Source organism: Pelodiscus sinensis, chromosome 4, assembly GCF_049634645.1.
Source record: "Pelodiscus sinensis isolate JC-2024 chromosome 4, ASM4963464v1, whole genome shotgun sequence".
Lineage (NCBI taxonomy): Eukaryota > Metazoa > Chordata > Testudines > Trionychidae > Pelodiscus > Pelodiscus sinensis.
The window spans coordinates 94,001,301-94,024,861 of NC_134714.1; the positions used below are offsets into that span (position 1 = coordinate 94,001,301).

Consider the following 23,561-nt stretch of genomic DNA (forward strand, 5'->3'; position numbering starts at 1 on the left):
CACCACATCCTTGCAGGTTTGCCTCCACCTATGGATCTCATGGGGTTGAGAAGATGGCACAGCAGGTGGTGGACGTGCCACGTGCGCTGGCCCAGCCGTGAAGACAAGTGACAAGGGCAGTCATCCCAGGAGGCAGTGTACATGAAGCCTAGCCCTCATCTCTGAGCAGACACACCAAGGTCCCTGTTCATACGGTGGTGATGTGCTTTGAGCAAGGCCATCTGCCTAGACAGTGGGCACTATCCTGCAGGGGCACAAACATCCCAGGGAAGCCTTGCTACCCTCACCTCCTGGGGACAAGCAGGCATGGGAAGGTGCTGGCCAGGCCAGGAGCCTGCAGCCAGGAGGGGTCAGAGTGGCTCAGCTTTCTTCCATGTCCCACACATGCCAGGTCCAGCAGAGAGAGAACCTTCAATCCCTGTCCACAGGGAAAGAGGGTGTGTTGGAGGAGGTGTGTGTGAGCAACAGATGCTGCTTTCCGGAGTGTGAGATACTGGGGTCCCCTCCTCTTCCTTCCTTGGCAAGTTCCCACAAAGGGGACTGGTCTCCTCCACATCACCGTGCTTGACTGGGAGTGGATGCTGCCCAAGCGTGTGGGCATGAGCGCGTGCCGTGTGCTTCCATGACCCCAGCCTCCAAAGTGGAGATGTGTTGTGGGAAAGTGTCCTACCACGGATTCCGTGGGACGGGTCTGTGCAGGAACCTTGTGAGAAGGAGTGAGGGGTTCCTGTTGAGAGCGTGATGGAGCAGAGTGCTCCGGACTGGCACTTCATGTGCACTAGGGACGTGAAGGACCAGCTGACTATCCGATAAGCAAATGCTCATCAGATAGCCTGTCGACTAATTGCTTCCTCCCCCGTCTTGCTGTTTCTATCAGAAAGAGGCAGCAAGGGTGAGGAAGATGTTGGGGTACTTCAAAGTGGCAGTGCCACATGGAGCCTGGGGCCAGAACTCAGGCTCCAAACAGCGCTGCTGCTTTAAAACACCATGTGCAGCCCGGGGCCAGCTGGGGTGCCGCCAGACTGCACGCGGCATTTCAAAGTGACAGCACCGTGTGAAGCTTGGGATCAGCTGGGGACTCCCCTATTGATCTCAGGCTCCATGCAGCACTGCCACTTTGAAATGCCAGGAGGAGCCCGACGCCAGGCTACCTGCAGTATTTTCAAAGCAGCAGCGCCATATGGAGCCTGGGGTCAGCAGGGGAATCCCCAGCTGACCCCAAGGGGCACCTCTACCTTTGAAGTGTAGCAACAGCCCTGTTGCTACACTTCAAAGGCAAAGGCATCCTATCGACTAATTGAATAGTCGATGCATTAGTCAATTGCTCTCTGTTTAACATCCCTAACATGCACCCACATGCACAAACTGTTATGAGAGCCCCAGGCCAAGCAAGAAGCACGCAGCCCCTCACTACCCACATGTGTAAAGGGAAAGTTATCAAATTCATCTGAACTGCCTTCCCCAGATTCGTCCAAGCCCTGGGAGACATCCGGGGGGGGGGGGGGGGGGGGGAGGGGAAGAGGAGAAAGTGGGGGAGCAGGAGGTGGAACAGGCCCCAGGCAGAAGACAACCTCCTGGCTGGCCGGCACGGTGTCCAGGCTGGCCTGCTCCTCCTCCTCCACAACCCCGCCCTTGTAGAGGCTGATGATGATGGGCGTGTCCTGTCCAGAGTCAATGACGGGGGGGGGGGGGGGGGGGGGGTAGAGAAAGGTGACCAGCCCACCTCCCAGGGTGGCATCCAGCTGCTCATAGTAACGGCACATGTGAGGTGCTGCCCCAGAGCGGGAACTTTTCTCCCCAGCCTTTGTGTAGGCCTGCTGGAGTTCTTAGGCTCAACATAGATGCATTACCTGGAGTTCTACAAACCACCCAGAGGCTATGAACACTAATTTTCAGTGACTCCAAACCCGACTTAAAATGCTTGAAAAGTCAGGCTACTAGACACTACTAACCAGGAATTCTGAGCACCACTATTTGTGCTATATTGTCTCCATTTTACCGTTTTTTTTTGGAGGAAGTGGGTGTGAACATGTACATACACTAGCCAGAGCTTTTAAAATAAAACATTTCAAGCAAGAGTAGGTCAAAACAAAATAAATGATTAATGACCTGGATAGCTAAGGGATGTAGTGTCTCCAGTAAACACTCAACACTGTTATTGTGCCAGCAGATTTGCCCTTGGAGCAGACATGACTTTTCTACACCTTACCAGACTCAGCACACTAGTTCTGTAAAATATTAACAGTTTGGTCAATATTAGCCATTTTAAAAAAAGCAAGTGTTAAAATCAATAGCAGTAAGAAAGTATCCAAAGGCAGGAGTGTGCCCAAATCCAAACCACCAGCTGCCACGTTTCAATAGTAGAATCCCACAGTACTGGGGGAAATATCCTTGAGTAAAATGTCTAAGTTCCACTTTCACAAAAGCGGCTTGTCTGAAAACAAGACCCCAGGCAAAATTTTCAAATAGACTACTGTACATGAGCGACTTCTTAAGCTACAAAGCACTACTCTACCAGATTAAAAATAAATTATAATGAGCAATCAAGTCACAGGTTTTTTCCCCTCTCGTTTTCCCCTGAGGAATTTACAAAATCATGATCCACTGGAGTAATTAGCAAGAGCAGCACTGTCAAATGAACGTTCATAAGACATTAAGAGGAAGTGGGCTTTGTACAATTTTAAGAATACCTAATAATTCAATTATAAGGCCTATAAAGGCAGTGAGCTTTACCCTGCAATTTTGAGCACAATGGGAAGTGTGCATGCCGAGAGCCAGCAAGATAAGCCTTGTGCACACATACGTAATTTACGTGTATTGATTTTAGGTTCTCTTCTATATCTGGTTTCTAAGTTCCCTCCAAGTTGCACTGCCATGCAGCATCCTGGTAAGGGCCATGCAGGTACTTAGGATTGTGACAGGGAGAGGTGCCTCTTCACCAAGCCCCAGCACAGCTGCAACTGGAAAAGGAGAATCATCTTTCCCAACCACAGCCCCAGAGCAGCTGGCACCCCAAATCCCTCGTCCCTAGCTCCACTTCAGAGTCTACACCCACAGATGGAGCCTGCAACTCCCTGTATCCTAATCCTTTGTCCTAGCCCTGAGTCCCTTCACACACACTGAACCTCTCGCCCCATCCCTGCCATACATTACCTTTAAATCGGTACATATAACAAAATTCATTCCATACATGCATAGGAAAAATTAGAGGAAACATTGGAAGAGACCCTCACTATCATTCAGTGCGAGCACTGGAAGAAGTTACAGAATTGTTCACCTCCGGAGATGTAAAATCTTATTTAACTGGCTAACCAGCCAAAACATAGTTTAATTGGTTAACTGATTAAAAGTGGGGTGCCCCCCCCCCCGCTTGCCGCTGGGCTGGAGCGGCCATTTGCTCCTTCCCATCCCCACCCCAGGCAGAGCCTGCTTTGGCACCCTTACCCACCGCAGTCGGGACATTAAAGCAGCCCCTACTCAGGCAGGGGCTGCTCCAGCCCCCACTAGTTGAACAGCCACATCCTATTCTCCACATGATTTATTGTGCACTGTTTTAATAAAAGCTTCTAGTAACAGACTTCCAACACTTCTCTTGACACCTTTTATGTCCACTATTCAAAAGATTATACAACTGGGAAATTCTTCCCAATATCCAGCCCCCATTTTCTCCATTCTTGCTTTTAAGTGCACGTATGCTCATCATCCAAAGGAACTACCTACAGAACACGTATAACAGAACAAGACACTATCTTTAAAGTTGTGAGGCCTAGTTATCGTTGCCTTATAAACTCGTCAAAGGGAGTTCCTAGCAGGGCCGGCTCTAGGCACCAGCAAACCAAGCACGTGCTTGGGGTGGGGCATTTCCAGGGGCGGCATCCCAGCAAGCCTTACCACCCAACGCAGAAGGGGCTAGAAAGAAAGTTGATGAGTTGGAAAGAAAGTCTGCTGCAGCATGCCCGGCCGTGTGAGGGATGCTGCTGTCCTGGTGAGTACCAGCTCCCGCCCCTAGCCGCAGCTCCAGGAAGCCGCTTCACAGCGTGCTGTGGGGCTGGAGGGAGCCACAGCTGCACTGGGGCTGGATGCACCAGCTTTCTAGATCGCCCGGCTGCAGCATGGGGTTTGGCCGCAGCGGCAGTGCTGGGGTAGTGCTCCTATTTCTTCCAGTGGGGCCGTGCGGCCGCTCGGGGAAGTCTCTCACCACCCCTGGGGGAGGCAGGGCGGGGGAGGCAGGGGCACTGGCAGTGGGCTGGGTGGGAAAGGGGCGCGCTTGCAGGCAGCATGTTCCACACTGCAAACTTCCCTCGAGCCAAAGTGCTGCTTCTGAGGAAGTTTGTGGGGGTGTGCTCCGCCTATCAGGCTGGCTCCGGAGTGCACACCCCCACCAGCCGCACTCCATCTTTTGCTCAGACTCTGATGACTGTCCACGCGTTGCCAGAGGAGCGGGGGGGTTGGCGCCGTGCCACTTTCACCCCCTCCCCCACGGCGCTCCGACGTTTCCGCACATGCTGTGGGGAAGGGACACGAGGGTTTGGTGGGGAGAGGGAAAGGAGATGGAGTTCGTTCAGTGGGAGGAGGTGGGAGAGGGGAGTGGACTGGGTCCGGCCGGAGGCGTGGGTGCGGGGGTTTCAGGCAATGAACATGAACTCGAAAGGTGTGAAATTAAAATATACCACCAAAGCAAATTACACTGAATTAGCTTCACCTTGAAGAGAAGCCACTTCACAGGACATCTTGATGCGTCACCCTCTCCAGTTATACTTGGAAAGAGTTCAAAGTTCTGCAAGGGACGCATTCCAGAGGGTGCAGTCTCTGGCCTTGAAGGGGTAGCAACCTGGGTAGGGCAAGGGAGGAGGGAAACTAGCAGGGATTTCTGTAGGATGCAGTTCAGGCAGGAAATTCCAACTTTCCTGAGAACATGTTTGTCTGTGAAGCTCACAGCTCATTCAACTTCTAAGGCAAAGCTCAACTCAGTGAGTTCAAGGGTCCATATTTTGGCAGCTCCGATTAATAGGACTATAGGCCCTTTCCTGGTCCAATTTTAGGCTTTTGCTAACCAGAAACTGATATAGGATTCTAGATCTTCAATCTTGTAACCTGGGAAACGGGATAGCTTCTTCACAATTTCTGGGTGTAGGAAAGGAATAGATAAAGGATCAGTCTGAATCTTGCCTCATCTAAAAAGGATCTAGAGAAGGGGGACTGGAAGCAGTAGTCCAAATGGGATTCCTTTTGAGATGCAAGCATTGGTCTGCACCCACAAACTGCAGATTAAATATGGTCTTCACTTTCACAATTGGACTGTTCATCCCCAATGTTGAGCCAGTATATAGAAAATTAGTAGAACTACTTCCATAGTAGGAATTACTTTTAAATTCTATTTAAAACACTATTTCAAATAGTACTGGATGCACTAACAACATGGAAGAAGTTAGGGGAACAGATGAGAGGTAAGTTTCCTGAATCCCCGCTTAACTATTTGACATAATCCAGTGGCAAGTGTTTCCTTCATTTCTCCCCCAGCCTGACAATGGCTTTTCTTTCCCTTTGGCAATGAAACATCAGTGTTGTCTTGTTTTCTTTCTACACTCCTGATGACTGAACAGTAACCCACTGGCTAGAGTGGAATGCAATAGCAGATTCTCACTTTGTTACCAGACAAGAGAAACTTTAGAGTCAATACAGTGCGGTGTTTGGTTCAGATGACAGGGAACAATTGACCCCATTTTGTGGCTTGAAAAGAGATGTAATGAATGCAACGAGAAATAGCCCCCATGACTTCTTCCAGTGGGAATCACGCATCTGTGTTCATATCTTGTGTATCTGCCAAGCAAACAGCAAACACTGACAGCTAGAGTGTCCAAATACTTCAGGAAAATTGTCACTTAGTATCATATGTGGTTAAAATGTAATGCAACCATGGAGCAGTCTGCTGCTCCTTTCCATTATTAATACTGAATTTCTGAAATAGATTTGTTCTACATCTGGGATTCTATTCCCAAAGCAACACACAGTGTCATGTGAAATAACAGGACTTTGGTAAAAGCACTTTGATTACTAACAGTAAACCTCTTTGTGGTTAGCGTACCAATTTACCATGAAGTTTGAAGCTTGTAGCCCTTTGCCCTTACAGCCCCACACCCTGTTTGCAAAGGCAGCACTGAAATATTCCATATGTTTTCTGTGTCAGCAACATGGCTATCGAAAGCAGGGCCACATTAGTCTCCCTGCTGTGGGACTGGGTCATGCTATTCATGTGTAACCATGCAGATGTCAAGAAAGTAATGGGAAAATTCTTCAACAAAAACATTTTCAAAGAACGAAGTTATAGCACAACTCCATTTGTAGCATTATTCAGTTAAGCTAAATTAAAGGTGAGCAGCTCAGAGGTCAGATGGTATCTTATGATTCAATGCCAACCGTGTATCATTTAGAAGTCAAATGCAATTTCTTGAAGTTTTATGAAGAGATCTTCAACAGGCTTGTTGTTTTGCCATGATTAGGTTATTCAAATTTTAAAATAAGCTGTTTTAAGTTTTAAAAAGGAAAGGTTAGCTTCACAGCCAGGGAAACAGTGTAGAGCCATTTCATCATTTAGGGCCTGATCCTTCAAGGCACTACATACTCCCAGAAGGTGCTCAGCATCTGCAAACTCCCCTTGGAGCTAGTCTTCATGAGGAAAAAATAAGTTGATTATTTATTTATTTTAAGACAACCACATCCTTTTTCTCAACAAAAACCCACAATTCTATTATGGATAGTGCCCTGTGCCTCCCAAGTGGCAGCCAGCACTATGCCTGTTTGGGTCTTTATGGCATGAGCCTTCCTGTACATTTGTACATGCAATATGCTGGAACCAGTTACTAATTTTAAAAGGTAATAGGACTTGATCCTATTTTCATACACTATGTAAAAGTACCTAGTATATTAGATCACAACTCAGATGATGCAGAAGAGTGGTTTCAAAGTGGAAATTAACCTTCACAATGCAGATTCTCAAAATCGACAAATGACAGGAGATTGCAGAATCTACTAGTTCTCAGCAGATGTAATTATTAATGTCGTTGTCACTGATTTCCATCCTTATCAAAACACTCCCTGAAAAGCTTAGTTTTTCCTCAGTCATTTCTCCAACTTGGGGGGGGGGGGGTTAAGCTCCCCATCACACCCCTTTTCCTCCTAGGGATGCCAAGTTGTGCTCAGTACCAAATGCTGCATGAACTGGCTTGTATTGTCTAAAAGGGGGAGGAGTTAATAGACTGGTTTCATTTTAAAAGCTCAACTGACTTGATATGGGTTTTACTAAGCCCCGGGACACCACATATAAAACAACAACACAAGAAAAAAGACTTCTCTATAATTCCCAGTGGACAAATGCAAAATACCAGTTATATGAGGTTGACAAACATATCAAATTATACTTTTGCTTTTAAAAACTCTGTCTTCCACAGATATTCCAGCCAATTGGAGACAAATGTTAACACCAACACCTGTTCAGAAACAATTCCCTTTTGTTTTTTAAAACATATGTTATAATATTGATATTGCATAGTATATAATGTTGCCAGTAATTTGCACAAAAGACCCTTACCACGCAATAAGGGAAATTGATGATGAGCTACACAAACACACACAAAGTATCGTCACACGCATACAGTAAAACTGAAATACAGAAACAATTTTCTTCTTCCAATTTTTCAGTTGTAGTAATCAGTGTTAACAATCAAATGTAAAATCATTGAAATTTGGTCATGTCTGAGATGGAAGTCAATGGGAGTAAAAGTAGTTCAGTACCTCTGAAAATCAAGTCCTTTCTTTTGCTGAGCAAACTATGTGCCATCTCAGCATTATTCTCGCTAGGCACTGATGTCTGCAGTGAACTACATACAGTACAGAGCCATCCTTCCCCATGTACAGAATATGCAGTCGCATAGGGCACCCGAAAATATGTGGCACTACGGGGGTCTTAATCTCAACCACCTGTCTTTCTTACTCCTGTTCTATAGCTCAGCTTCCTCCAGAGAGGATCCTGTTAACTTAAGGGAAAAAGCCTGCCAGACCTATTAGCAGACCTCAAACCTGTGAAAGAGCTTGTACTGGTCTCTGCCTGGAGGGAGGCCAAGTTGCCTCACTACACAGTGTTCAGACCAGTCAGCAGGCCTGTAGAGCCCTGCTTTAGGGCCAGCCTGCCATAGTCTAGGCCGGGGTTCCAACCGACCGCCTGGCTAAATAGTAGACCAAGTGCCCTGGCCCTAGCTCAGGGCGAAGCAATCAAAAGTTTTGGAGCTCAGGCCAATGCTCTGGCCAAGCAGCAATTCACCGGCCAAGCCCTTGCTCAGAGCAGGACTGCAAACAGTTTAAGGGCAGCGGTACCCAACTGCTGGGCCACAGACCCCTGCCCGCTGGGTCGCAGCATACTGCCACGCCATGCCTCCAGCTGGGCTCTCCTGGGGAGCACAGCAGTGTTCCCTCTAAGATGCACGCCTGCATGGCACGCACCAAGAATGTGAGGCCCGCCTGGCTACTCAGTTGCTCTGGGGCAAGGCCACATGGCGAGCAGCTGCCCCCTCCCAGGGCAGGGCAGCCACCACATGGCCCTGGACCTAGTGTCAGCCCTTCCCCAGCACTGGAGCTGTGGGCTGTACAGCAGGCAGCAGCTGCTCGGATGGCCCTTGCTGAGAGCTGGAGCTGCGGGAAGTGCGGTGAGGGGGTCACGTTGGCGGGTGGGGCGGAGTGCGCTGCACGGCAGCCTGAGGCCCATGTGCTGCCGTAGGACGAACCTCCAGCCCGAGGAGGCTGAAGCTGCATTGCCTGCCCTGCACACACTGAGCACAGATCCCAGCCCTGCCAGGCCACACCAGGAAGGGTGAGAGCAGTTCCTGTCCGCATCCTGCCCTGACCAGCAGGGGAGCCCAGAAGCCACTGGGTCCGACACAGGCCCGGAGTCTGGTGGCACATTTCTCCCATGCAGCACCGCTGCCAGGGGTAACAGCTAAGTAAACACCGAGCCATTAACCCCTGTGCACCTGCCCCCATGCACTGGGACCTGCCAGTTTCCACTCAGTCCCCTCATGGGTCACTCCAAGAAACTTCCTTCCCCTCTCCCAGCTCTCTCTGCCTGGCTCTCCGGCTGCTGAATTGTGGGTTGTCCTAAGGAGTGGGGGACTCTAAGAGGCAGGGGACTGACACTGGGGCATCTGGGTGGGGAGGTGTCACTGGGAGGCTCTGGAGATGGGGCTAATATTGGAGGCTGGCATGGGAGGTATTGGGGGGGTTGGGTGTAGTGGGGTTCCAGAACCAAGACGTGCCATGGGGGGTCTCACAGTGGGGGGCTCTAAGCCTTAAAGGGTGGGGGGCTGGCAGAGTTGAAGCTGGCTGTTTGTGGCAGCTCTCAGGGGGAAGGAAGGAGATCGGGGCTTTTTGTGGACCAGTAATATTTTATTTGCATATTCGTTATTTAAAAAATGAATATGCAAATAAAATGTTACCAGCCTACCAAAAGTTTCAGTGTGGGTTTGCTGGTCCATGATATAAAAAAGATTGGGAACCACTGGTTTAAGGGCTCAGGCCTGGCAGCAGTTTGGGGACCTGGCTCTTGTTCAGGGCAAGACAACAAAACAGTTAAAGGCTCAGGCCTGTCTCTAGGCTGAGCAGAAGTTTATATGCCCAGGCCTGGGCAGCAAACAGTACAACCAGTGGAACAAGGATAGTTTTCCAATGAAAGAGGTGGAAGCGGTGTTGCATGAGTTATTTAAAACTAGGCAAGACAGCATGAGGGAGCAATATATGATAGAGAGCAATCCTGTGCTGGCAAGAGGTACAGATTAGATAACCTGGTTGTACTGTCTTCAGGCAGACTGGGGGTTGGGTCTCCTTGATTTGGCAGAGAACCGTCAAGTGCAGGGGTTTTTCCCGCAACAGAAGGAACCTGCCACTTAAGGTGAGGGGTGGCAGAGGAGATGCAGGACCAAAGCCCCAACAGCAGCAGCGTGGGCTAACACTGGGTCAGCGGGGATCCTGACTGCAACACACAGCCCAGTTCACCGCCTTTCCCTCAGGCAGCAATGGGTCACCTATCCCTGGCCGTTCCCCGGTTCCCCCTGTGGGCCTGCCTGGCTTAGTCTCTGCTCCTTGGGGGTCCACCAGGGATGACAGTGCTGCCAGAGTGTCCATTGGGTCAGGGTCACAGTAGTCTGGGCGGCCCAACCCCATCTTCTGGGCACAGCAGTGGCTCTGGCAGCCCCATCCAGTTCTCCTTTCTAGAGCAGTATGGTTGAGTCTTCCTCCTTGGGAGCTTGAGCGGAGCATGTGGCTTGGCCACAACTGAGCTCTTGGCTCCCACTTTTATACTTGCGGCCCTGCCTTTCTGTTTCCTGTGGGTGGAGCTGGGTTGTTCTGGCCCTGCCTACCTGGGGGTCTTGGAGTCCTTCCCCTTCTGGGTCAGAGGGAGGCCAAGATGCTCACTACAGAGCCGTTCACATGATAAAGAAGCCATGTAACAGGTGTGCACCAACCCCAGGTATACAGGCAGTCCCCGAGTTACGCGGATCCGACTTATGTCGGATCCGCAGTTACGAACGGGGCCCGTCTCCCTGGTCTCCAGCAGACCAGGGAGAGGAAGCAAAGCGGCGGAGCATGCAGGCAGTGGACAGTCCAGACGCGTCTGGGCTGTCGCTGCCCGCGTGCTCCTTGGCTTTGCTCTGCTTTGCTCCCCGTCTCCCTGGTCTGCAGGCCAGGGAAAAGGGGAGCAAAGTAGAGCAAAGCCGCTGCCTGCGTGTTCCGCGGCTTTGTTCCCCGTCCCCCTAGTCTGCAGACCAGGAAGACGGGGAGCAAAGCAGAGCAAAGCCGCGGAGCCCGAGGGCAGCAGGACAGCCACGGCATGTCTGGGCTGTCCCGCTGCCCCCGTGCTCCGCGGCTTTGCTCCGGACGCCTGTGGTACAGCAGCTGGGGCGCTGCCGGTTGGTCCCGTAGCGCCGCTCTGGGCGCCACTGGACCAACCCGGTAGCACCCCAGCTGCTCTGCCCCAGGCGTCCTGATTCAGCCACTGCTGGTCAGTTTCAGCAGCGACTGAATCAGGACGCCTGGGGCAGAGCAGCTTGGGTGCTGCTGGGTTGGTCCAGTAGCGCCGAGGAGCGGCGGCGCTACTGGACCAACCCAGCAGCACCCCAGCTGCTCTGCCCCAGGCGTCCCCAAGTCAGCCGCTGCTGAAACTGACCAGTGGCTGACTACAGGAAGCCCCTGCCCCGGCTTCCTGGAATCAGCCGCTGATCAGTTTCAGCAGCAGCTGACTTGGGAATGCCTGGGGTTCTTAAGTTGAATCAGTATGCAAGTCAGAACTGGCGTCCAGATTCAGCCGCTGTTGAAACTGATCAGTTTCAGCAGCGGCTGAATCTGGACACCAGTTCCGACTTACATACAGGTTCAACTTAAGAACAAACCTACAGTCTCTATCTTGTACGTAACCCGGGGACTGCCTGTATATAGTCAGTTTCTGAATTTGCAAGTTAGTCTACAGGGTCTTAGTTTAAACTTTGCTTTAAATATATTTCATTAGTATGTTGCTTAAAATTGTAAAATATCACATTCTAAAAATAGTCTTCACCTCTGGGCATAGGGACACCAGTTTAAGAGCACTGCATAGGGCCCCATAAACTCTAAGGACGGCCTGTTACAATACATTCTACACAGGCTTGATATCAAAACATCAACAGAAGTTTGGCCATTTACTTCAATGAATGCCAAGCTCAGGTCCTGAAAGATGCATTCTCAATCACTCCCAGAGCGAGGGTTACACTAGTTCATGACAAAGACAGCCTTGCCTCTCATTCAAAATGCTGTGGGCTTCTTCTGTCATTCACATGGACATAAAATCCAATGGCAGCTACAACAATTACCTACATACCAATTGGAGAGATTAGGAAACTGTTTAACGCATTTTAAGCTGACTTGTAATCTAATTTAGCAGCTGGAAATAATGAAGAGCCAACTTCATGGGACCAGCCACTGCTCTACAGACCATATATTGAGAACATCTCATTAGTCAATAGCAGCATGGTTTGCTTTGGTTTTCTACTGGGGGAGAGGACTGAACAAACACACCAGGAGTCAGATATGAAAAATGAGGATAGGACGCCTAACCAGCAAGGTTCAGAAATAATGCCCAGAATAGATTAGGGATGTTAAATTTAGATTAATTAACTAATCGAATAGTCAATAGGATTTCCATCAACTATTCAATTAGTTGATAAGGGCTAGCACATTCCGCCTTTGAAATGTTCAAGAGCCCCAGTAAGGGCTCTTGAACATTTCAAAGTGTGGAGCCTGGGGTCAGTGGGGAGTTCTTGTACATTTCAAAGGAGGAATGTGGAAGTGCCCATCAACTAGTCAAACTGCATTTTAACATCCTTGCTTCCAGGGAGGGGGCAGGACTCAAGCCCACCGCCCTGTGCTCTCCAGGTGAATGTGCTTTCTGTTTCCTCCTTCTGTCAGCCCAGTCTTCTGAGAATAGAAAGACCATCTGATACTCTACCATTCCCTCTTTCTACACAGCCCTTTCAGGGACAGTGATGAAGAGAAAAATATTTCTGCTATTCTAACCCTCCTCCAGACTCTTTCAGGTTCTTCATCTTGTCTATGAATAAATCCAACAGCCCAGCTTTTCCAAAGAGCAGTGGCATAAAATGGACATATTTTTGACAGTTTCACCTGCCCCGAGTTCAGAAGACAAAGTGAAAATTAATCAGTCTCTAATTTCACTCTGTTGAGTCTTTGGCAAACAACAGGTAGGAGCAAGGCACTAGAGCAGTCTACAAAACCTCCACCATACAAATACTGCACCAACTTACATTTGCTAAGGTGCTTGGTCCTACTATGAGGGCAGGGGACTGGACCTGATGATCTCTCAAGGTCCCTTCCAGTTTTATGAATCTATGATTCTAAAATAGAAGTCTTAACTAATGAAGGCTAGATACTCACAGCCTAATTTCCCATGGGACTAAGAAGCCAGTAGCTCCCCTTCATGTTACTCGTTAACTTTCTCTGTGTACATTTAAAAAATAAAAATAGGAAAAAGTGTCTCATGAATTTTTTGCAGGCCTGAATTGACACCTGCTGGGTTTTTCAATTGAAAGACATATTTACTAGTAAAACCTATCAAGGGTTAAATGGAGTGATTTATCAGTGCACACTTGTTTTAAACTAACATGCTGAAATTTTTCACACAGCAAACTGATTTCCATGCTCCCTGAAGTCACAGTAATGAGCTCAAGGTGCAAAAATAAGAGTCAAGTTCCTGACAAATTAGACGCTGTGGTAGGGCACTGATTCTTGCAGGGCAGTGGGCGAGGAGGAAGAGGGAGGGAGTGGAGACTTACAAGCTGACAATTACACATTTTACATACTTATTCCTTAACACCTAAAAACCATCAAAAGTCTCTACCGTCTCATATAATATCCATGACTTCATATTTCTTACAGAAGAAAGAAGACTATCAGATTAAAAAAAAAACAAAAACCCAGACATACTTTAAAAGGCCCCAAGTTTGCAACCAGATCAGCATGAGACACCTTCCCTGAAGTTAGTTTCGGCTTCCCACAGCTGCAAGGATCTGTTCATCTGGATCCAGCTGCAGGATCTGGGTTGATGTATCCACTTCAGCATTGTTACCTAGTCCAGACTCATGAAGAGTCTTACACTCTGCATGGATGTTGAGCTCCATGGTATCAGATCAAGATGCAGAGTCAGGGCCTAGAACATTCAGACTGGTTTTTCTTTTGTTTCATTTTTAAAGAATCCTTTCAACTCCTCATCATTCATGCAATTTGTTAATGAACAACGAAAAATATATTAGTCATTTCATTTCACTCTTGGTTCTCATCCATTAACCCAAAGCTAAAATGCTGAAGGTGGGGAGATGAAAATATTTCTAAAGCAAAACAACACTTTTTGTTGTCAAAATTATTTGTTATAAGTGTGTGGCCTGTCTTTTTTTTTTTTTTTTTTTTTTTTTAAATAAAGCCTTCAAAAAGACAACAACTTCCAGAAACTGCCCTTTTGAAGGAAAAAAAAATTAGTCTAATGCCAGGTGGACAATGACAATTTTTGATGGAGGGCCACTGCAAGACTTTGGAAAGTGGTCAAGGGCTGCACATTTCTGTGGAGGGGGTGCAGGGTCTAGGACAGAGGCTGGGTGCAGAAGGGCGCATGGGGTAAGGGACTGGGGTGCAGGAGAAGGTGTGAGGTCTGAGAGGGAGTTGGGGTAAAGGAGGGGGTTGTGACCTGGGTCAGGGGATCAGGATGTAGAGTCATGGAGGGAGTGTGGGTGCAGAAGAGGATTCTGGCCTGCAAATGGGTACAGGAGGGAATACAGGGTCTGGGAGGGAATTGTGACCTGGGGCAGGGAGGTGCAGAGGGCTTGGATGGTGACCTGGGGTAGTTGGGGTGCAGAAGGGTAGGGGTGCCAGAGGCAGGTTTTGGCTGGGAGGTGCTTACCTAAGCATCTCCCAGGCAGCAGCCCTGCAGCACCCTCAAGGCACACTGGACTCCCTGTCTGCTGCAGCCTCAGACCACTTAAAACTGCAAGCTGCTCCCTCCATGTAAGACTCAGCTCTGGGACAGGGGAGAGGCTTGCGCTGCCCCTGTCCGGCAGGCCAATCTCGCAGCTCCTATTGGCTGGCTGTTTCTGGCCTATAGGAGCTGAGAGATTGGCTAAGGTGAGTTCCTGGTGGCCAGTTGTTTCCAATAGGGCTGGGGGTGTGGAGGTCACCCGAAGCCTCCCTCTCCCTCCACAGTAGAGAGTCTCACAGAGCAGGCCTGCGATTAAAACAGTGGCTGCTGCGTGACTGAGGTTCTTCGTAGGGGAGTCCGTGGGTCAGATCAAATGGCTTGATGGGCCGGATCCAGCCCATGAGAGGTCCCTCGCCCACCCCTGGTCTAATACAGGACTAAAGGAGGGCTTTATCGCTTATGGTATACGGCACAGGCAAGTTAAACACCACCCAACTGCAAAACCTTCAAACCTCTAACGAGATGAAGCTTCTCTCTCTCAAAGGAAATTTGTAATTATGCTAATTTCTCCAGACTGATGGTCATGCCCAGCCATTCGGCTTTTTCAGCATATTCTCCATTAGACCGTGTTCACTGCACCTCAGCAGGCTTCTCACCATACCAATGCTCCTTAATGTTACAAAGCAGAACTAGCCCTCTTGTACCAGATTCAGGTGCAGCTGATAAAATCTTTTCTGAGATTAGTTCAAGAATATTATAAATCTCTAAGAATTAATTAACTCCTTACAAGTGCAAAGACATCAAATAGCTAGACCTTGCTCATTTTAAAAGAATGGATTATGTGCTCTGTAGAAAACAGTTTTAGCCATTTAATCCAATTTGAGCAAGTAGCAAAAAATTTGTTTGGAAAAGTTCTTGAAAAGTAGGGGGAAGGGAATACTTGAAATTTGAAGCTTTCTAAATGCTTCAGCGAATCTTCAAACAAAATACTGTGTGTCCTAATACTCATTACCAAGAACAAGGGTTATATTTAAGGATAGGTAATATGCAGGGAAGGTAAGGAAGTCAGAGGGTGGGTTCCAGTGGTTTAATGGATATGGCATCAGTCTGTGGAGTCAGGAATTGTGTGTTCGAGTCTGGGGTTGTGGGTTTGAGTTCCCCCGACCTGCTCCAGGAAAGAGCTGGACAGCTTGCCCAATGCTGGGAGTGGAAGCAGTGGGGCAGAGCAGCCTCTATCTGTGGGGAGCGCAGACCCCTCACAGATAGGGTCTGCCAATCCCACCCTGCAGGTGAAGGATACAGTCATTGTTTGTCTAGAGAGATTATTTTCTTCAAGCTTGGGTAAACAAGGCAGCAGCACATCATCATGGCAGTTTTTTGGACAAAACAAAAAAGAAAAAACTTAATGTTGTTTCTAAATGAAAACCGTAGAACTTGTAGAATATCAGGCTCAGTCGATGCTTACTGAATATGCTGAATTTTCTCTGACCTATAGAACTATTATTCTGTCTTTTCCCCATATCCAAAACTTGGGAATGGCAGTGCTCCAAAATGGAAATTTGAATGCAAAGTTTCAAAAAACAGCCGTGAGAAGGGGAGTTACAGCATGGAACTATCTTGCAAATTGCTGGACACACCTCCACAATCTGAGGCCATGTATCTCCACCCCTAGTTTGCACAGTAACTCAGTAGCAGAGTAAGATCGCAGCCCTCCTAAATTCCAGCCCCCTACTCAAATCAAAGAGTGAGCCAGAGCCCAACATTACACAGTAGGACTTTGTGGTCTTACTGTACAATACGCCTGAGTGCAAAGTAATATTTATTCAATGAAATATGCAACTTCCAGCTAAGTAACAAGTAAAAGACTTATAAAATCTAAGGCTCAGTTAACCACTCTACACCACTCAAAATAAATATCTGCACACCTGATACACAAGAGAAATGGGACATGTTTTGCTAAGGTACAACTGTTGAACTAGTACTAGGAAAATCCTTATAATGCATACCAAGAACCCCTTTGTATAGCCATGAATAAGAAAGTAAATGAAACACACACACACACACACACACACACACACACAAAAAGACAATTTCATCCCAAAGTGTATTCTGCTCATTTCCTCTGACAAATATATTTCAGTATAGTACACATAAGACTCATCTGAGAAAGTGGGTTTTTCCCCCACGAAAGCTCATGATACTGTATATATTTTGTTAATCTCTAAGATGCTACTCTGAGGACTACTCTTTTTTAAAAAGTTTCAGACAGGTAGCCATGTTAGTCTGTGACTTTTAAATAGTTCAATAGTGATTTATGAGTCCTCATAATTTACTATAATATGCATTACCACATTTTGCAACAGTAGTGAAGCTTTAGTAATACAAAACCTCACTACAGCTCTCTGCTATTAAATCTTTGCTGAGAAGTAGGGTGAGAGTGACATGCAGTATTGTGAAACTTAACAGGTTTGTGGATTAGCGAAACTCTACCATATTGAAAGCTATAAATCCCTCTTCAGCCATCTCACTACATAAGGAAAATGTTCATTTTTCAATTAAAAGTCAATTAAACTGAATATTTAACACAAATATCAACTGGCTATTCTTGCCTATTGTGCCAACTTTCAAAATGACAACTTGAAAGTTTGGTTAGTCAGTTTCCTTTTGTAGTAATTGACGAGACTATTAACAAAAGGTAAATAAAGTATTTTTGGGGATAAAAGTTCTCATTCCATGTTTAGACAACATTTTGTACAAATTAAGGTTTAGTGTGCTTAATCAACAACATCTGCCTACACTGTAGACAAGACATGATATTTTGGCAGACAAATGGCTAGAGTTGTTTATGGATGAACTATCTAATTTACCCTCCAGAAAAAAAGAAAAAGAAGAAAACCTTAAAACTTTTGCTGGAAGCAGCACTTCGAATTAACTTCCTACCTAATAAAATAAACTCTGAATTAATATGAGGATGTCACAAAGAATTAAAGAAGGTCATGTTGTTACCTACTATATTTACCCCTAACTGTATTTATATAGGTTTAACATTTACCTATTTTCAGATTTTTTTCTCTCATTTTTATGCACACCATCTAATCCTTCTTATCTTTGCAAACCTAAACAAAAATTAGCATTAACTCTTAAACTACTCTGCTCCTTTGAGCCACACTGTATCACTACATAATTCCATTTTCAAATTAATAATTGATGTTTTTCCTCTCACCTCTAGTCTTCACATCTGGGCATAATCTTGACATGCCAAAACAGTACTTCATTGCCTAAAGTCTCTATGTCAGTTATAGTTTCTTTATTTCAGTTTAGATCTTGCAAAGGCAATTTAAAGTAAGTTAACCTGCTTCGGAATTTCCAATTGGGAAAAACATCTCCTGCACTTGATTGATACCAACAGACTTGTAGATTTCTACAACATTTTTTCAAAAAATCCTTCTGCAAGCCCAAACATTTACAACCCATACATTCAACAGGAACACCACAGATGCTTAGGCCCAACACACTTTAGACAGAGTTCCTAAGAAAAAAAATATTAAATGTACATAGTATTGCTTATTTTTTAAGATACTGTGGTCTATTCATAAGGCTTTGCTTGACAGACTGAAGGGTCAGAGTTTGCTGTATTGAGATTTTAGAGCCAGCAAAATCGAGATATTTGCTCAGTTACCGCATCTGGATTTTTTATTTTTTTATTTTTTTTACTGACACTGCTTGAATCCAGGTGTTTCCTCACTCAGCATGCCCAAATTTAGCAGTTCAAAAATACTGTCTTATTGATTCTGCCTTGACCTTTCCAGTTGATGGTCTTTGCTAGTTGATTGGTGCATGTACATGCACCAACCAGCACAGTCAGGGGTTGGTTTGTTTCACACCCAATAAAAAAGGTGCCAACTTTTACCCAGATATGCAGATCCTTGGACTCGAGATACTAAAGGCCTGCAGGAGGGGGACAAGGAAACAGTACAGGACAAGGGGGCCATTTCTCTAGGGAAGGGGCTCTATTAAAACAAGACCCAACATCTCCTCTACCCTTCCTCCATCGGGGCCAGGGGTAATAAGGCAAAGGTCACCCTTGTACCCACCGGACTTATCAAATGGGATGCAAAGCTGGGGGTATAAAAACCACCCGAAAAAAGACTAGCGGAAGGGCGAGCTGGGGAAAAAAAAACCCCACGCCTTTCACACACACACCCCTTCTCCCCCGCGCGCACACAATTCCCGAGTCTGTTTTGGAAAGCACTTGGCATTAACCTAGCTCAGTCCCAAGTGCCCAGGGCGGTGTCCGGATCCAACCCCACTAACAGGTAGGGCAGGTACCTGTCCACGCCGCGCCGCGCACACCCCCACCCATCCGGGAAACCTGTCTGCGGCGCCCCCGCACTTACAGGGCGTGGGTGAAGGCGCTGAGTCCCTCGGGCACGGCGGTCAGCCCCCTCCCGGAACAGTCGACTCCGCCGTCCCCGTCGCAGCTGCAGGACGCCGGGCAAGGAGGAGGGGAGGCTCCGCGGCTGGGCCCCGCCGAGCTCCCGAAGCCCCAGGCGAAGAAGCCGAGCAGGGCCAGGCACCGCATCGCGAGCCCCCTGGCGCGCACGGCGCGGGCCCCTCCGGTGCGTGCAGGGAGCCCGGCTGCAGGCAGCGGCGGGGCTGGGTGCTCCGGGCCGGTCCCTTTGCCGAACGAGTCCTTCCCCCGGCCGCCGCAAGACGCCTCCCGGGCTGCCCTGGCCCCGGGCTCAGTCCTGGCTCCCTTCCCCGCCGCCGGGCCCCGCGCAAGCGGCACCTCTGGCCGGCCGGCTCGCCCGCTCCGGCTTCTGCTCAGCGGCGTGCGCAGGCGGGCAGCGCCTCGGCCTCTCTGCCGCCTGCCTCCCGCTCCATGGACGGGCCGCCGCTCCCGTCCCTCTCCGGGGCGCGTCTCAAGCCAGCAGGCACCGTGCGCCGGGCTTGGCCGCTGCCATTGCGCGCTCCCTGGTGGGGCTGCCGCCGGGGCTAAGAAGCGAGCCCCGCAGCCATTCTCGCGCCCGCCCGTCCGCTCCCTCGCAGCCTCCCGTCCCCTTCTAGGGCTGCCCGGCGCCCGGCCCCGGCTCCTATGCAAATCCGCGAGGTGTGTCTGCTGAGGGCGAAGCCGGCGCTGCCATTGGCGCAGGAGCGGCCTGGGGTTGATGCATATGCAAAGCGCAGCCCCAGGCCGCAGCCAACGGGCGAAGGGCGCCGTGGCCTCTTTGGGAAGCGGAGCGCTTGGTGGGCGTTACCCCGACAGATGAGTGACAGGGCGGGGCTGCCCGTGGAATCCCTGAGCGGGTGCGTCGCGGTGGCGCGCACGCCGGCAGAGGTGAGGGAGGAAGGACTGGAAGGTGCAAGGTGCTAGTCAGCAGCAGTGACCCCATAGAAACGCGATTCACCTTGGCTGTGTCTACACTGGCATGAATTTCCGGAAATGCTTAACACGGAAGACTATTCCGTTTTCAGTTTTTCCAGAAAAGGAGCATCTACATTGGCAGGCTGCTTTTCCGGAAAAGCGTCTGTGGCCAATGTAGACGCGCTTTTCCGGAAAAGAGCCATTTTCGCAATCGGGGCTTTTTTCCGGAAAAGACTACTGGGCTGTCTACACTGGCCCTTTTCCAGAACAGTGTTCCGGAATAAGGACTTATGCCCGAGCGAGAGCAGAATAGTTTTTCTGGAATAGCGGCTGATTTTGTACAGTAGAGCATCGTTGCTTTTCTGGAAATTAAAGGGCCAGTGTAGACAGCTCGCAGCTTATTCCGGAAAAGCGGCTGATTTTCCAGGATAAGTGGCCCAGTGTAGACACAGCCCTTGTGTATGGCAAAGAGACGCTTTCAAAGCCGTAGTTTACAATGTGTCTCCATTGCCTCCCTGGCACGGCTACTCGAATCAGAAAACCAAAAATGTGGCTTTTGTAAAAATCTGATTGTTTCAATTTTTGTTAGTTTAAAAACATGCATCAGCTCTGAGCCAACTGAAGCCCAACCCTCCAAATACTTGCTTACCTCTTTAATAGTGATCAAAATGTAGCCATGTTAGTCTGGTGTAGCTGAAACAAAAAACAGAACTATGTAGCACTTTAAAGACTAACAAGATGGTTTATTAGGTGATAAGAAATATAATTTATGCTATCATGTGCCAAAAGTGTCCATCTGCTATGTACATTGGACAAACGTCTCAGACACTTCGCCAAAGAATCAATGCCCACAAAACAGATATTAGAAAGAATCACAAAGAAAAAACAGTTTCTTGCCATTTCAACCAGAAAGGACATTGTCTCAACAACTTGATTACCTGCATCCTGCTTCAAAGACCTTTTAAGACTACACTTGAAAGAGAATCCTCTGAACTGTCATTTATGCTTAAATTTGACACTTTGCACCTAAGCTTAAATAAAGACATCAATTATCTTACCCATTACAAAGATAGCTTCCCCAATTATCACCTCTAATATCATTAGCTCACAGACATTTACTTCCCCCTTCTCCCCCTTCTGTTCTGAAATTTGATTTGTCTTTTTCATATGTGTTCATTTTTTTAACTGTATCCTTTGGTATATATGGTTGTGACAATTTTCTTCCACTATTTGATCTGAGGAAGTGGGTCTGGCCCACGAAAGCTCATCACCTAATAAACCATCTTGGTAGTCTTTAAAGTGCTACATAGTCCTGTTTTTGGTTACCTCTTGAAGGCCGCCTGTCTATAAGCCAGGCCTAACTTTACTCCTGAGAGTAATCTCATTAATTTCCCTCTGTATAAACATTTGGGTTTTTTTGTGTGGGTCTTTCATAGGGTGACAGGATAAAATATTAGTTTCAATATGGAAAGGTCATCATAAAACCACAGAAAACATCATCAGGCAGCTTCAGGAGCAGATTTAATACTCAAAACTATTTTGAACTCTTCTTTTTAAATTAACTGTATTTTCAATTCATGGTGTCCTTAAATTTTACGGTACTGATATCATCGGGGTGTATAATATAATTGAGCACCTTACTAGTCTATGTAATCATGTGTCTATCACTTGTCTTCCATTCTCTATTCCCTTGGGGCATGTCTACCCTTGCCATTTAAAGCAAGAAAAAGTCCCTTTTTTGCACAAAAAACATGGGAACATCTACACTTTCCAATAACATTTTGCGGTGAAACTCAGAAGCAGAGTTGTTGACTCGAGTCCCACAACTTGAACTCTAGTCCGACTTAAGTCACCTAGGTGACTCGACTTGAGACTAGACTCGGGTTCATTGTTTGTGACTTGAGACTTGCTAATTTTGTTAAATTGACTTGGTGAAAAAATTGTCCGAAAATGCCGATATTGATGGCTTGTACAAAAGTGACTTGACATTTTTTAAATTAAGACTTGATACTTGACTTGGGACTTGACTCAAAAGTGACTTTAGGGACTTGAGACTTGAACTGTAGTGACTTGAGACGACTTGGACTTGACAATGACGACTTGAAGACAACACTGCTCAGAAGTTTCTCTGCAAAAAGAAAGCCACCTCCATGAGAGGCATATAGCTCTTACAGGTGATGCACAACTGAAGTATACAGAGCTTTTAGCCTCCACAGGATATGGCAGGATGCCTAGGTGACCACTCTATTCAGTAGTTCTCCATCCAAAAAAAATAGGTGTCCGCCTCCTCCCTGTAAAGTCCTGGGGACTTTGTAACTCTCCTCCCTGTTTTCTTGGCACGCGCTCAGTTATCATCTGGCAGGTGACAATTGCTACTACATAAAGCAAATTGATCATTTGATCCCCTGGTTGGAGCAATGCTGAACTCCTGGAGCTCATCAATGTTTGGGGAAAAGGGGCTCTGCAGGGACCCAGAATGCCCTGTGATGGACCTCCCATCTATTCCCCACTTCTCACAAGAGCTGCACAGTGGGATGGCTGCCCTCGGCACTGTTCTCATCAGTGATGGAAGTGCTGCAAATGTAAACATGTCTGAGACTTGTGATCCTAAGTGAGTACAGAGACTAGCACTTTTCTATTACCAATTCCCTATCACTGATTAAACTGCAAAAACTCTGCAAGTGTAGACATAGTCCTGGTTCATGGGCAGTGGGTGAAGATAAGGCTAGGGGAGGCAAGCCTCCAGCCTCACCCCTTCTGCCCAGGCCCTGCCCGCCATGGGAGCCAAGACCTTCTCCCCACCTGGAGCACCATAGAGAGGGTGGCTGCCCCGACTTTCTCAGTCCTGGAGCATGGGGAGGGCAGGCACTCAGGGGCAGTAACACTAGAGTAGGTATTCTGGGTGTGGAGTCTGGGTGGGGCCAGACTGGCTGTTTGTGAAGGCAGTGCCTTTCCTTGCCTATTCTACTAGCTGCCCCTGTCTTGCCTGGTTTATTTCCCTGGCTTTGAATTAAGCCATATTGTTCAATGAGCTCCACCTGCAGGAACCTAGAGCCTGCACTGAACAAATTGCAGGATTGGAATTTTAGATAAGAAGTTCTGCAGGACAGGAACTTTCTCTAGTGTGCAGCACCTATGCAAAGGGTACTCACCTGCACATCTACTGTGATATACGTCATGTGCCAGCAATGCTCCTCTGCCATGTACATTGGACAAACCAGACTGTGTCTATGCAACAGAATAAATGGACACAAATCAGAAATCAAGAATGGTAACATACAGAAACCAGTCAGAGAGGACTTTAACCAGTCACAGACTTGAAAGTTACCAGACTTGATCAAAAACACTTAAAGAACAAACTGCAGTATTGAACCTGCTGAGGTGGAATTCATAGGCAAACACTGTAAAGAACTTTAAAATAATCATTCGGGCTGTCGAGCGATTAAAAATAAACAATAATAAAATACCATATTTAAATATTTGTGGGTGGTTTTGATGTTTTTGAATATATTGGTGTAAATTACAAGACAGAATACAAATTGAATAGTATATAACCCTTTATATAAGTACTTTATACAAATATTGTAGTGCAATCGTGAACTTACAAATGTACATACAAATACCTGCATTCAAAAATAAAACAATATAAAACTTTAGAACCTTCAAGTCCACTCATTCCTATTTCTTGTACAG

The 23,561-nt window shown here is 47.4% G+C and overlaps 1 protein-coding gene across 1 annotated transcript in view; it reads right to left on the reverse strand.

Annotated features, from left to right (window-relative positions):
- LGR4 (leucine rich repeat containing G protein-coupled receptor 4) overlaps nucleotides 1-19,733 on the reverse strand; it is a 124,301-nt gene extending 104,568 nt beyond the window's left edge. The window contains exon 1 of the mRNA XM_006111507.3: nucleotides 18,901-19,733. Coding sequence (XP_006111569.3) covers nucleotides 18,901-19,085 — 185 coding nt within the window. The 5' untranslated portion in view covers nucleotides 19,086-19,733. The remainder of the gene's footprint in view (nucleotides 1-18,900) is intronic.
- Between the last annotated feature and the right edge of the window lie 3,828 nt (nucleotides 19,734-23,561).